Source organism: Osmerus mordax, chromosome 8 (genome assembly GCF_038355195.1).
Source record: "Osmerus mordax isolate fOsmMor3 chromosome 8, fOsmMor3.pri, whole genome shotgun sequence".
NCBI lineage: Eukaryota > Metazoa > Chordata > Actinopteri > Osmeriformes > Osmeridae > Osmerus > Osmerus mordax.
In genome coordinates, this window is record NC_090057.1 from 4,710,025 (window position 1) to 4,725,210 (window position 15,186).

The window sequence follows — 15,186 nt, forward strand, 5'->3', positions numbered from 1 at the left end:
GGAGAAAGTCATTCAGATGGGTTACTTGGTCTGTTTTTAGGAGTTTTATGTGGCTGTGCTCTGTGCCAAATAAGCACGTTAGTGTGCCACTCTCAGCAGACCAGGTTTCAGTACCTCAAATTTAAGACCTTTTTAAGACCATAAAGATTGAAATTTAAGACCTACGCATTACCAAAAACGTATTCAAATCAAATAAATTCTGAAACACTTTTTATTTCAATGAATTCAGTCATTGAAAAACCATTAATTTAATTTACAGATAAAGCAATCACATCAGTAACCTAATTTAATTACACCGTCTTGTAGATAAAAACTGCAGGAAAATTCTGTGGCTCAGTGGGTAAGCATGTTGTACCATTGAGTCTACTGCCAAACACAGTACCCCTGGTTCAAATCTTGCTCAAACCAATTGATAATTCATTTAACTGATATCAGTTAAGTAATATATGTTATTGTTGATGTTAACCTTTTGCAGCCAGCGTTTCTGGCTGCAAAAGGCTTCTCTTTTTAGACCTGAATACATGAAATTAAAGACCTCAGATGAAAATTAGTTTTTAAGACGTTTTAGGGCCTTAAATTTAAAGTTCAGAATGTTATACTTTTTAAGACCGCCCCAGCTTCCTACCCTTCCTGGTAGACAGGAAGGGTAGGAAGCTGCAGTTTGTGAGCTAGTCTAAACTTCCCTTGACGAGAACACGCGTTCCTCGACACTGAATAATAATCCAGGAACTCTGTTCAATGTAGGATTTTTTTTTTTTTTATTGTCCCAAGTGCCTATTAGACACAACAACAAGTGTGTATGCAGCAAGGTGCACTTGTTACAGAAAAGCCTAGCTAAGGCACGTACGGATATAAGCTCTCTAAAAAGATCGGTCGAGATTTCACATATGTACAAGTACACCTCCATTTGTCCAGTGTTAGCAAGCAGCCTCAGACAACATCCACTGCCCAACCCCCCCGTCCCCGTCCCACATCTGAAATGGACTTTGCTGCAGACTGACTCCCAACTTTTGGTACAGTAGAAGTCATATCAACATAACTAAATGAAGGTGGTTGGGAGGAGTTAAAATAATTATTTCTCTGCCGACATGATCATGGAGGTCATAACACTAAACTACATCAGAAGGTCAAATGAAAGCAAAAGAAGAAAAACGGCCTGTTCAGCAACGAACAAAACTTTTTGGCTCTTAAGAATGTGACATTTCAACTGATGACAAAATACCAAAAGATCGAACACCCTTGAAGCGTCCTCTCCTCTGATACAAAAATGTTTGGAATGTGGAACAAAATCATTTTCTGTTCTGAAGAATAGAATTGATTCCACAGGATCTAGTCTTCAGACGCTCGGCTTGCCAGCCCATCTGGGAGTCGTTTCTGTGTCTGAGGCAGACCCTCAGAAAGATCAAACCACACCTCCTTCCTTTCATCTCATCCATCCACGGTTGGGCATGGGCATGCCAGGAGGCGGTGGCAGGGCCTGTCCAGGGGGCACAGGGGGAGGTGGGTACCCTGCTGGAGGCATACCCATGCCTGGAGGGGGAACGCCGTGACCTGGGGGCATGCGTGGAGGAGGGTGCAGGTAGCTGGGATTGTAGCCTGGAGGTGGGTAGGAGGGGGACGGGTGGGGAGGGAGGGCAGGGGGCATGTAGGATGTAGGTGGGGGAGGGCCGGGGGGCGGGGCGTTGGGTGGGGGGTAGGCGTGTGGGTGGTAGGGCATTGGGGGTCCGTAGTTGGGGGGCATGGGTGCATAGGAAGGTCCCTCTGTCTTCATCATGGACTGGAGGCTCTGGTAGCCCTCCCCGGACATGTAGGAGCTGGAGGTAGACATGCCCATGATGTAACTGGAGGGCGGGGGGGGAGGAGGGGGGCGGTGGGGCAGGGGCGGGGGCTGGTGGGGGGGAGGAGCCTGGGGCAGGGGGGGGGCAGATTCACTCACTGCAGGAGGCTCTGCTTCAGTTGGAGGGGCTGGAAGGGGGGCCTTGCGGTCTGCAGGGAGAGGAAGACACACAGAGAGAGTGACTGTTACGTCATCTTATCCAACAACTGCCGGCTCTTCACAGAGAACCAAAGAAGAAGAAGTCTTTGCAGGAGACTAACGATCAGGCGGATTAATTAATCAGATTGGTCAGGGAGGGGGAGTATTTTAGTTGGTTGGTAAGTTAAGTAACTAGATTAGATAAGAAGGTATTTGTGCCATCTTTAGATGCCAAAGTGGAACTAGTGAGTTCCATGGAGAACAGGCCCACCTGGGAGGTGGTCGGGTGGTGGGAAGGGGGTCATGGAGAGGAGACTCACCTGGAGGTGGTTGGGTGGTGGGCAGGGGGGGCATTGGGCTCTCCAGACGAGGGATCTTGGAGCCAACTTGTTCTGAGGGAGAAAAAGAAGATATTCAGTTCATGTTTAGTGAAAAATACACAACTATTCAGTTAACTCCCTAAGATGTTTCTACAATAGCCTGAAAGCGAGTTTGTCTATTTACCTGTCACTTTCACTTCCTCTTTAGGGGACGCCTGAGAAGCGAGAGACATGGGATTTTGAGCTACATCGTCAAAAGCATCCAACTGCTGTTGTGTAGATCCACATAGAGCAGAGCATTGGCTTTGGTTGTCAGAATGGGGACTCACGTGTGGCCGTTTGAGCTGACGAGGAGGGCTGCCTTGGGGGGAGTTTTTCTTGGGTGGTGGGGGTGGAGGGTTGGAGGCTGGTGGAGGGCCCTGTGGTGTGGGGGGCGCAGGGGGCAGGGGGGGGCCTCTCTCCTTCTCCTGTAGCTGTGGAGGGATCGGCTGCTTGCCCTGGGAGTACAAGTCCAGGATCTGATGGCAGATGTCTTGGAGACACAACAGACACACATCATGACCATGTCAACTTGACCTCCAACCATCTCAGCCACACAACTGCCATACTCAGTCTGTCAGTTTAAGATGTATTATCGTAGAATTTCCCCTCAGGTTATACCGCTAGGAAACAGTAGAGAGGAGCAGGACAAAGGATTCCAATGTACTTGGTATGTACAAAAACATACCTTCTAGAAGCTCCACAGGAACGTCCTGAACAAACTGCTCCCACCATCGCCGTGACGACTGTTTGGAGGTCCACTCTTGAATGTCAAACTTGCAGAGGCGTCCAGCCAGGTACATGACGGCCACCGCAATGATCTCTGGCTCCCACTGCAGGGACAGCATGGTGCACAGGCTGGGGGGCCAGGCAGAAAGATGGCCAAACCAATAGACAAGTTCAAGTTTATTGTCAAATGCACATAAGTTATTTGCAAAGAAATGCTTGGTTTTCAGGCTTCTCCAACAGTGCAGACAAGTATACTACAGAATACAAGAAGAAGAAAAACTATTCTATTAGTATGTAAACGATATTTCAGTATTCCTATACAATAGGTAGGCTGGTTATACTAGAAGGACTGTGACAGTTAAGAGTGGCTCACCTGTCGTTAACGAAGGTCCAGGCCATCTGCACCAGCTTCTGTACCTTGTTTTTATCACCTTGGTACAAATAAAAAGCATTCAAATAAATATCCTTTGATTGGAAAAAAGGTTTCACTTTCCCTTAAGACTAAAGCAGACATCAGTTACCTTTGAGCTGCTTAGCATAGCGCAGGAGAAACATGTAAGGGTGCTCCACTTGTAGGTCAAACTTAATTGTCTGTAGAAGAATTCTCTCCAACACCATCACCTCCTCCTGTGGATGGGCAACACAAGAACACACAGTATGTGCAAGAGTGAAGTTGACTACATGGAACCCACGAAACTCAGTACTTAACCAACTGTTGCTGAGATAAAAAAAGAAGTAGAGGTGAGTGGTGGAGGAGGAAGTCTCACCTTGGGGTCATCTCCGAACTGGGCAAACTGCACATCGTTCAGGAGGCTGCGGGCTGTCTTGATGATGTCTTTACACTTCTTAGGAGTCTCCTCCACTTTCCCAGCCAGGAAGAGGCAGCAAGCTCCGGTCACCTGAGGAGGACAGGACAGGCTGGCTCACGCACTTCTACACTCAAGTATGACAGTGCGTCCTCATTGTACCATTTCTGGACAGCAGTCCAAGTAAGAAATTATATTGCCAGCCTTTCATATTCATATACTTACATATCTTGGGAATTGTTTAAAAGAGTGAAACATGTAGAAGCGGTGGAAATATATAATTCCAGTTGCCAAGGTGTCATAGTGTCTGAGGCTAAAGTTAAGGATACGATACACAAATGCACCACTTGATTTTAGACACTTTCGTGTCGTCCAAATTCTCTAAGCAAACGCTAAAAACAAATGGGAGTATATAATTTAATCTAATGTAAGATTTAGTGTAAACACCAAATATGTCAATGAAGGATACAGTCCTAGTCGTGTTCCCACGTCAAATATGAAGCGGGCTCCCTCTCTCCGGTACCGGGCCTCGGTGGCCGGGTCCAGGCCCTCCGACTGAGAGGGCGTGTGAGCCAAGTCCTTTTTATCCCAGTACCAGCATGGCTTGATGTGGTCCAGGAAAGCCTGACCCGACAGAGTCGAGTTCTCCTTGTTTTCCTTCATTTGATGAGGAGAGGCGACGGAGGATGGACCCGCTGAGCTGGACTGGTAAACACAGATACTTTAAAAGCGTTGGTATGCACCACGGTGTTTCATTTAGGTGCTATCAACCAAAAGTTGACGTATTTCCCAAATACATGGTTTAGTAATACTAATAGATACTGATAAGTCTGTAAAATTGCTACCTAGTTCTGCGTTATGTATCTAGCAAGCTAACGTCAGTCTCGGGGGCCTGGGACTCTTGTTGGCGTAGTTGGAGCTATTAAGCTCATTCACTTAGCAAGCTAGCACTAGCTATAAGTGTCTGACACGGCGTGGCAGCCAACAATGTGCATTACAGTATAGCTAACTTACTTTGGTAACAGCACAATCATCAAAACTACAAGTGCTGGTAAGCTACAACTTCAGAATAAAAACAACACCGCTGACCTAAACACTATTTAAAAGTTAGCACAAGACAATACGCGAGCAAGCCACATCCTAGACGAACGTAGACGGGGGCTGATAAACTAGACTTCGTTGCTAGCTAAGCTAGCTAAGTGGGTGGCTGCTAGCTGCTGGGTAGCCGTGAATGACTTTTCAATCAGTTTCTGGAACAGTTTCAAAGTGTATTAGGGCGGCCTGATATAAGCTTTTTGAAGCGAAAACACGTACCTTGAACATGAAGACTTCAGAATGAATAGGTATACACGTACTTAATAAACAATAGTATCTGTAGATTGCATTAAACAGCTAGTCACTCATCGATAACAGTCCCCATCGTAACACGGACGCTGCCATTTTTGATTTCGTCGTCTTCTTCTTCCATCAATGTGATGGCCAGATCATAGCCAACTTAAACATGCGTACAGCACCACCTACTGTGCAGGAGTGTGTTACCAGTCACGGGCCCGGCCTTACAGTGAAATTTAGGCCTACTTCACAGCCCGAGAGTCCAGCCAACCTTTCCCTGCCACATCAGTGCAATGCAAACATGTGTTTGTAAGGTCTGACCTGAAGCCCTTCTATAAACCAATGGGAAATAACCTGTTGCTAAGCATGACCAGTCCCCACAAGTGACTGTCCCGGCTTCTTAGCTGTTCACTCTCACACTGGACTTCGGACATGCAGAAGTTTGCGGCACTAACTGTTAATCTAGAGTGGATGTCGAGATGGTAAATCTGGGACTTTATACAGGCACTACAGAAAACGATGGAAAAGTAGCCTATTCCAATGACGATACTAATGCAATAAATTATTCTTTTCTTTTTGTTGTTGTTGCGAAATTCACCCGTTTCTTCAGACGCAGTAAAGATCTCAGTGCCTAATGATTGATTTACAGTTTTGTTTACAGAATTGACTGTTGGGCGGTGCAGAACCACTAGAGGGAGATAAAAGACAGCGAGTGGAAATGTGTTAATCGTTAACGCTCTCAAATGAATGGACCGACGGAGGTTTAGTGTTCCTGGTAGCGACCAATGCAACATTTAACATTGCGAAAAATCACATTTGTGGGAATTGTGTTGACAATATCAATCTATATTGATCGGTAAAATACGTGACGTTATATTCAACCCCTAATTAACGCCGTTTGGTTATTTCTTGCCAGTTTTGCACCGTAAATTAGGTTAGATGAATTATTGCTTGTGTCAAAATAGGCCTATGTCCCCGTTTTCTGTGTGACCATGTAGCAATAGACCTCCACCCCATCTTACCCAACAACTGTCGGAAAAGAGACAGCAGTAAATCATTTAGTTTCCAATTAAAATGTGGAATATGCATGCATTATTAACCCATTCTTGGACAAAGCCTTTTAACTGCACAATGTGCGCATTGGACCTCTTTAGAGTCCTCCCTGTATTGCCAATACAAGGAAGCATCTTAATCTTTCTCTCAGACCTGCTACACGCACACATGCACATACGCACACGCACGCACACACACACACACATACACACAAAGCAAGAGATAAGTAAATCATCTCATGAATAATATACCCATACCTACTTTATTAATATTAAACATTGCATAATGAGATGCTATCAGCAAATCCCAAAGCAATGTTCACATTTACAATGATGTTGCCAACAACGGACCATCCATTTTGTTTCTCTTTCTTCCAACATTGTGATTGAAAACACAACTATAACTTTGTTGTGACGTCTGTTCACTGATGAACCAATGATGTGTGGAACTTACCTTATGCATTGTAGCAGCTGCAAAGTTTGGTTTCTATATACAGTATTTTCTATCAACCATACACTTCTGTATGCCTTTGTATAGTGACTTGGTTGATCAGTTACTTTGGTCTCTGCTGGCCCTGAAACGCAAGACTGAGATCTACCACACTGATACACTCGTGGCTGGGCCTATACTGTCCTGCTATTACAGGTATATCCCGCAGCCAACCGACACTAGCTATAATGGAGACAAAGATGTGTTATTGAGGAACACAGGAAAAGGAAACATGGGTGCAGAGAACCAGCAGGGTTCCTGATGGTTGTATTGCTCTTTGATATAATGTCCTCCTTATGCACAGACTTATCAGCACACTAATACAGCTGCTGTAATAGTCTTCTGTTTATGAGGAGGTGAGAAACTGAATGACAATGTCCCATACTTTGTGTTTTATATGTCAGCCTGTGTTCTCGGTTTAGCACGACTATAACCAGGAGTAGGAAGACACTTTTTCCATGTAGTCAACTGAGGTTAAATCTATTTAAGACAGAACTGTTATGACATTTCATTTGGATAAATAATTACTGACCTGTACGTCCCCTAGGCTTAGCCTACAGCAATCAAACTCCCAATGCTTTTAAAATTGCCTATCATGCATTATTAATGTCAGCTCAAGAACGGTGGTCTATAGGCCTTTAAGGATTCAGTTGAGTCTACTGGCAATTGTAATTACATTAACTCACCATTAATGGTTAATTTTATTACACATTCACTTCTGGTCAAATAAGGCCAGTGTTAGACTTTGAATGTGATAGACAATATCTATCATTTACATTTAGTCATTTAGCAGACGCTCTTATCCAGAGCGACTTACAGTAACACGTACAGGGACATTCCCCCGAGGCAAGTAGGGTTAAGTGCCTTGCCCAAGGACACAACGTCATTTTTAGCACGGCCGGCAATCGATCTGGCAACCTTCTGATTACTAGCCCGATTCCCTAACCGCTGGCATCTGACTCCCCATATCAGGAGAAGCTGTAGCTTGGGGTAGTAGTACTAGTAAAATATTAGGAGAAAATAAATATCTGACTCAATATTTAACTAATTTAGAGTTAAGTCTAGCTAAAGACGGCATCTTGATAGGAGAGTGCCACAAATGCTCTCTGGTACTGTGTAGAAAGGAGGTTTTGAGCAAGGCCACTCCATTATGAGTAGTCAAAATGGGCTTTGTGGACGTGGCGTATTAATGTTTGAATTTGGAAAAAAGTACTTTCTAGCATTTCTGAAGGGGAATGACAAATGAACGTTGAACTTTATTCTAAATTATCCACTGCTAAATTGAGCCAATTTTGACAAATGCTTTTTGAATTTGCGCACGTACAAATACGAGCTTGGGCACGTATCACACCACTGAGAAAACAAATCCTTAAATGCCAACAGAGGGTAGTGTTGCTTCACAACAGCATAGTTGAGCTAATAGTGTCGTATCCATGGACATTGAGGCTTCACCTGTGCTTTGTGGTTACTAAACAGCATAGTGACCAAGAGCCTACTTTCTATTTGTCTCTCTTTTAAATATTCCCTCATACAATATTTCCATACCAGTGAATTAGGAAATGATGACCCGCCTGAGTACCGACATGTGTTGACATAAATATGAATAATTCCCAAATTTTGCTTCTATTTTTGTTTAGATTGGCTGCTTGGGGTACGCTGCTTGAGGGTCTTGTATAAACACATCTGCAACACAGTCCTACTTTACCGATGGACACCACAGCATGTTTCAGCAGGTGAACTGCTTCCACCGTTAGGTCCAGTAAAGCCATAACGTCGGACGAAACGAAACGATTCTCCACCATTAAATGCGAATGCCATTATAAACATTGGGGATCGTTTCGTTACTTAATGTATCTGATGCAATTGGGTTATGCAGGCTTAATTGTCATGGTAACGGTAGGTTAAGTTCTTATCTTAGGCTAAAAAAATCTAATAAGATTAGTCAGACGCGGTTTTGGAGCGCGCAGATTTGGTTGGTGATCTGTCCATTCCCGCATTCGCCACGCTGGTTAACGATGTTCAGGTTAACCAATGTCTTCGCAAATCACCGCTAGTCGCCCTCAATGCTCGTGAAGTCCCTCTGATATCTCTAAGCGTGGACGCAACGTCACGTCCGTACTTGAACTTGAATCCTATCCCATTCTACGGAGGCAAACCAAGCCACACACACGCGGGGTCCCTCAAGCACTCCAGAGCCTACCACAGTGAAAGAAGAGGTAGACATTAAGAAACATTGGACCTCTGCTGGTTTCAAGTGAAGAAGAAGGATGTGTCTGACTCTTATCTTTTGTCTCCCTCTCAACTAACACAAATAGTTGCCAATGCCATTTTGTGCGCCGATGCCAATACGCGCAAGAGGACTGTTGGCAGGGGTCATCATCTTCAAGCAGAAAAACCAAGGACTCCACATAGTTAGCGAGGTTCGACTATTATAGTTTCATTAGTATCAAAGATTAATGAAAAGAAGAGGTATATCATTGAATACTCGGTCTCTCACCGGTCGGAGAGTGGTATACACCGTACCCTATCTGTCAGCGAGTCGCATATAGGAAGGCATCAAGCTCGGAATTGACGATAACGAATTCGCAATTTTTCACAAAAACTTAATCCGCTTGAGAAAACGCAGAGTTCAACGATTGCACCCGCGCACGTGAATATTAAAGTACGATTTGGCAGCATCTCAGGTGTTTCACGGGCTCAAGAGGTGACAGGAGACGGACAACTGACCCATCCGCGTGCTTCTCATCCTGCCTTTCAGCTCACACACAAACGCATAGGCTGCACTGTTTGAACTTCAGTTGCATTAACCAGAAGTTACGTTTGGAGGAATTGAGAAAAAGTTAGATTATTGGTTATCAGAGAACGATCACCACGGTGCAAGCCGACTCCAAGTGTTGTTCACCGGGCGATGCCAGAGTAAATGCCGGGGCCATGTCCCGTCGCAAGCAAGGGAACCCGCAGCACTTATCGTTGTCACTGAGAGAAACAATACGGCGTGAGTATACTCTTGTTTTGAATGGATCTATAATATACACTTAACTTGGAAATATCATGTTTTTATGTTGTTTGTTTGTTTTTTTTTTGCAGTAGACTAAACTGTAAGATTATTTCTTGTATGTGCGAAAACACAAAGCAGAAGGATAGTTTTTTTTTGGATATGTGGGATAATTGATAGGTCTATATCCAAAACGATGCATTGGAAACTTTCACTGAAAAATCTATCTTATGGCATGTTTGTTTGATATAATATTTAAGGATTTTAATAGACTAAAGATGGCCCATTTCTCCCTAACTTTTCATATTATGAAAATAGTACAGGTGTTGTCCATATCCCAATGTAGGCTATTGTTTAATCTTATGCATTAAGCAAGCTATCTGACCACCCTTTAGCCGGATTGTAAAATCCATTATTGATGTATGCTTACCTGTCCGAATTATAAGGTGTGTGTGCGTGTGTGTGTGTGTGAGACTGTGTGTGTTTGTGTGTGTGTGTGTGTGTGTGTTTGGAAAGAAAATGTACAATTTAGGAATTGAATACTGGGTTCGCATGAAAGACTAGCACCTCCCCAAGAAATGTACACAATTGTTATAATTCTTACACACACACATATACACACTAGCCCGCACAACAAAGTCCACCACATATTTGTAGAGCTATCTAAGTTGTATCATAGTTCACATTGTCCACGTAGTAGGCTAAAGACGAGCAACATTATCTTCTATAATGTCTTTCGTTTTCTGACCCATATTTAGATACATATTTTTTCAAGTGCAGAATGGGAACAGAGTGAGATTATCCTACAGAAAACGTTGATCAAATCTCTGGAAAAAGTACAATTTAGTGCTATTATTTATTCAGTAAATGTTGATTTAGCTTGTGAAAGGTTAATAATAGATTTCATAATCATATTCCTATTTGTATTCATTCGTAATCATGTCATGTCATGACATTTACTGTTAGCACAACCATCGTTAACATTAAGGTTCGTCAAAATGCTGTAATTTGGGAGTTGGGAGTACATTCCAGTGCCAAAAGTCACGACTTCTCTAATTATTGTAAATTTCACAGGCCAAGAGCAGAATACGGGTCAAATTATAGATTACATCTCAGACAAGACTTTGTGGGCATATGATTAAAAAGTCGCATAATCCAATTTTAAATCAATTAAATGAACCAAGGATTTCCCGCGCGCTCTATCCGTGCTTAAATCCAATTTCATAGCGGCCTAATCTGGCTAATTCATAGCAGAAGTCCATGATGTAATCTTTTGCCAATCTGTTTTGTGTTGAACAGGGTCAGGCACATTCTGTCCTACACATCACAGTTTTAATATCTATACCTATCACTTACCGTTTGCCTATGTTATCGTTTTATCAGGCAATTAATTCCTCTTCATTGCTCAGATGTGTACAGATCTACCACACAACTGACAATTGTACACTCAAATGGCTCAGAGGTCGTCACATTTGGAATAGATAGGTCTATATTTTTATATTGGTACACATTAAAGGTAGATCTGTGAAACATTATGCTGCAGTCATTCGACAGGTAATGGTCACCTGGCCACAGACAATACTGGAAGTCTAATTATTAGGGAATTACATATATTTTTTCATTATTAGTTAGTGTACTGTTTCGAAGTTTGAATTCACAACGCTGAATTATTTAATGGTTTTATATCCGTATCTACTCGTTCACACCAGTGAGATAATCAGTAAATGAGCATAGGAGTCTGATTGACGGGCCAACTTGAACGCTGTTTGAGTCTGTTAACAATTCTGGGATCCATTCTGGAGTCATTTAGGAGTTAGTTCACCTGTTCCAACATTCTACCTGACTTGCTCATGCAACATGTCAGATGAGACAATCCAGAGCATGTATTTTGTATGTTAGAGACAATTAAGTGAGTGACCTTCAGAGAGCGGGTACCAGAAAATGTTTACATTGAGACATTTACCGTTTATGTCCAGGGGTTTGTGGAGAAGGTTAGTCTGCAGGTAGGACTTGAGGAAGGTAAGAATCTTCCTGTTCTTTCACAACAGTGTTCTCACGTACCATACAAAGCAGCCAGATGTACATTTGCACATTGTGTTAATGTACATTGTACATATTGTATTTGCTGTGATTACATGTCCAGCCTAATACAGTCGTAAACACATCATACGTAAATCCTGGCCCAGGCTTTAGGCCCCTGGTCTCAGACCACAGGCCTCAGGCTCAGGGCCTGGCAATACTTGTTGACCTATAGTACAGTAAGGGTGTGGTCCGAGCCATCAGTTGACTGAGTCAACTAAATAATTGGACTGCTCATTCAGTGTGTCTTCTCAAGAGTTGCTCAAGCAGCCGTTGTGCCCTGAGGCGAGAGCCCTGTGGGTCACGGTGTGCTGGGAAGAGCAGAGAACCTGAAAATCCGCATATTTCTGGACAGGCTCTCGATGTACTTTACATGTACTGGAAGCCTCTTCACCACCTTCTCATGCACACTGACAACGTGTCCGGACACTGCACACACACACACACACACGCGCACACACACACACACAGGATACACAATTACACACATACAAACTAATTATCTGAAAAGACAAACATGTTCAGTTTGACCTCCCCAGAAATTGTGTGTGTGTGTGTAGCAGACTGTGGATTCAAATGACATGCCACAAAACGGATCTCTTATGGGTGGAGAAAGTCTATTTGCTTTTGTGCTCTTAAAGTTATTGATATTTGACACTATTTGTAATTGGAAGAATCTTCTTTCTCCTTGTGATTGTTTAAGAACACCAAATGATAGCCAATCTCGGTGATAGAAAGTGGATATACAGTAAATACATTGTGCAAACTGTGATAGTATAGTTTCGCCTAAATACTTCTACAGCAGATTATCTTTATGCATCTTGGTCTTGTATGGCTTTTGAAAGATGGGGCCATAGACATTACTCGATTTATAATGCTACCACCTACCATCACATATACTTGGATTCCTGGCTGATAATACCTTACAGTGAGTAAATTACATAGAGAACATAAATGATTTTATCATTTATAAAATGTAAAAATTGGAAATATAATATTCATTTCCATGCATGTCATATTTGTGTACATATAATCTTGCAATTGAGTTCTTTTTTAAAAATAGATAATTGTCTATTTAAAATCTTTCGCTCTTCTCTCCCAACATTATTGGGCAATAATCTACGATGAATGTTTTGCAAAGAAATTAGTTTCGATTTATGATTTGAGAAGAGACTGTTCTGTATTAGATGGTGATAAGATAATGAAACACACAGCAAACACACCCTTGCACAACACACACTGTTGCAGCTTTCCTTGGCAAACGCAGTCATGAAAATGCATAAGTGGAGCCACTTGTCATTTTAATTTTTGATCACAACCATCTGTATCATTGGTGGTGTTCAATATGATGACAGCAGCGAATCTCATCCCATTCTCCCCATGGACTCAGCAAGAATGTTTGCGTGTATGCGAGTATTCGTGTGTGTGCCTGAATATGCATATGCTTGTGTATGTGCATGCGTATTCAGGTGTGTGTTACATGCCAATGGTTACAAGGAAAACAAAGAACACAATGGCTCAAAACCAATTTTTCTCACAATCAAACTAAAATATCTGGGCTTTCTCTACTGCTGGTGCCAAAAGGCAGTTTAATAAAGTGGAGATATGGCAATGAAATATATCTCTGTCTGCAATATATTCAGGGATAAAGTTTCAGATTTTTTTATTCTTCTAAATTGTAGTATCACCTGACCTGTAATGAGTGTAGCACATTGTATGTGTATTTATCTTGTCTGTAGCTGCAGTAACAGGCATAGAGTCTCCAACCCAGTCAAACTGATAGGGGGTGCTCTAAGTCTGTCTGACTAACTCCAACTTGATAAGACCGAGAATATTGTTCAGTATCTGTGTGTGTGTGCGTGTGTGTGTTTGTGACATAACTAACGTATTTTCAAATTTCAAATTCTTACCTCATTTATAAATACCTCCCCAATCTTTACTTGACTTTGTGATCGCGCACATGCTCAAGTTAGGTGTGGTGGTGGAGATGCACTGTGAGATAAAGGCATTATTAGTGTTGATTCTGTGTTAAACCATACTGGTTCTGCTGCTGTCAGCAGTCTCTCTGCTATGTGACATGTTCTACTCAAGCCCTTCCTCACCTAAGAAGCATCTGGTATCTCATCTGGTGGAATTATAACTTGTCTGTCATGAGCGAGTGTTGATTTAAGAGGTGTGTGTGTGTGTGTTCACACAACCATCCTGGAGGGTGAGTGAGTTGGTGCGGGTGTGGTTTGAAGGTGTCCTACCGGGCAAGTGATGTTCCAGTGGCATTGTGACGGTGCCAACACCTGCTAATTTACCTCCTTCACCCCCAGGCCATGTTACTCAACCCTGGGTTAACAAACAGCCCTGTTCCTGGTTCCCAGGCTCACTCTCTCTATCCCTCTCTCTCCCCCTGTTCATCTCTCTTTATCACTCTCTCGCTCTCTCTTTCTCTTACTCTCTCTCTTACTCTTACTCTCTTTCTATCTCTGTCGCTCTCTGTCTTTCTTTCTTTTTCTCCCTCTCTCCTTCTCTCCTTCTCCCCCCCTCTTCTCTCGCCATTTCTCTCTGTTTCTCGCTCTCTCTCCCTCTCTTTCTCTCTCTCTTTCTCTCAGCTGGGAGAGTGCCATGGCCAGGTGCATGTCAGCCACCATACTCGATGCTCTCCTCGGAGATAAAGATAAAGACACGTCAGGAATCTAGACCACTTTTAATCATGCCACCCCTGTTGTCAAAGTTCTCAGGATCTGACACGAGCACATAGTGTGGCGTGTACTTTACATGCACACACGTGAACACACACATACACACACACATTCATACCCACACATGGCCTTTTTACCGGAACCCAGAGGAACAAGTCACATGGTTTTCTGTCACAGGCTATGATCTCTGGGTAAACATGTGTGTTCCTCCTCTGATTATGAGATGGAAATGACCTGGAAAGGCTCCAGGAAGACTTCACAGACAGGAAAAAAAGATGTATCGACGCTCAAGGGGGACTCAGGTGAGGGTGTTGACATGGGAGACAGACACAGATAGAGGGTTGGGAAGATATCCATAAAAACCAAACATTTACATTTCAGTTATGACCGGAGGTTGGGACAAGGGCACTGTGGGAGACTCAAATTTAGCATCTCTCTCCCCTATGTGAAGAATCAAGCCTGAGGAGAGCACACACATGCACACACATACACACACATACACACATACACACACACAAACACACATGTAAAACACACATACACACACTGATCCTTTAGAGAATCTGCACCGAAATACACTAAAGGGAAAATGCAAGCGATGGAGGGAGGCTGGCTGGGCTGAGGTCCTCTCCCTGGTATCACCACTTCTCCCTGGGCACGCTCTCAGACGAGAGTCCTG

The 15,186-nt window shown here is 43.2% G+C and overlaps 2 protein-coding genes across 4 annotated transcripts in view; one reads left to right on the plus strand and one right to left on the minus strand.

Moving 5' to 3' along the window:
• Positions 1-248: 248 nt before the first annotated feature.
• Positions 249-5,307, minus strand: ccnk (cyclin K). Of its 3 annotated transcripts, none has more exons than XM_067241941.1 (11): positions 5,184-5,307; positions 4,339-4,574; positions 4,095-4,176; positions 3,831-3,962; positions 3,585-3,690; positions 3,437-3,494; positions 3,023-3,192; positions 2,625-2,827; positions 2,480-2,510; positions 2,296-2,367; positions 249-1,986 (listed from the first exon to the last, which is right to left on the minus strand). In XM_067241941.1, the coding sequence occupies exons 1-11, from the start codon at positions 5,190-5,192 to the stop codon at positions 1,424-1,426; spliced, it is 1,662 nt and encodes a 553-aa protein (XP_067098042.1). In that variant the 5' UTR covers positions 5,193-5,307; the 3' UTR covers positions 249-1,423. The 3 variants fall into 3 exon arrangements, with proteins under 3 accessions (XP_067098042.1, XP_067098045.1, XP_067098043.1); XM_067241944.1 differs by having other exon boundaries at positions 4,339-4,569; positions 5,184-5,293; XM_067241942.1 differs by having other exon boundaries at positions 4,339-4,590; positions 5,184-5,293.
• Positions 5,308-9,200: 3,893 nt separating this feature from the next.
• The window catches only part of bcl11bb (BCL11 transcription factor B b), a 28,160-nt gene continuing 22,174 nt past the window's right edge, over positions 9,201-15,186 (plus strand). Inside the window, exon 1 of the mRNA XM_067241937.1 lies at positions 9,201-9,738. Coding sequence (XP_067098038.1) covers positions 9,675-9,738 — 64 coding nt within the window. The 5' untranslated portion in view covers positions 9,201-9,674. The remainder of the gene's footprint in view (positions 9,739-15,186) is intronic.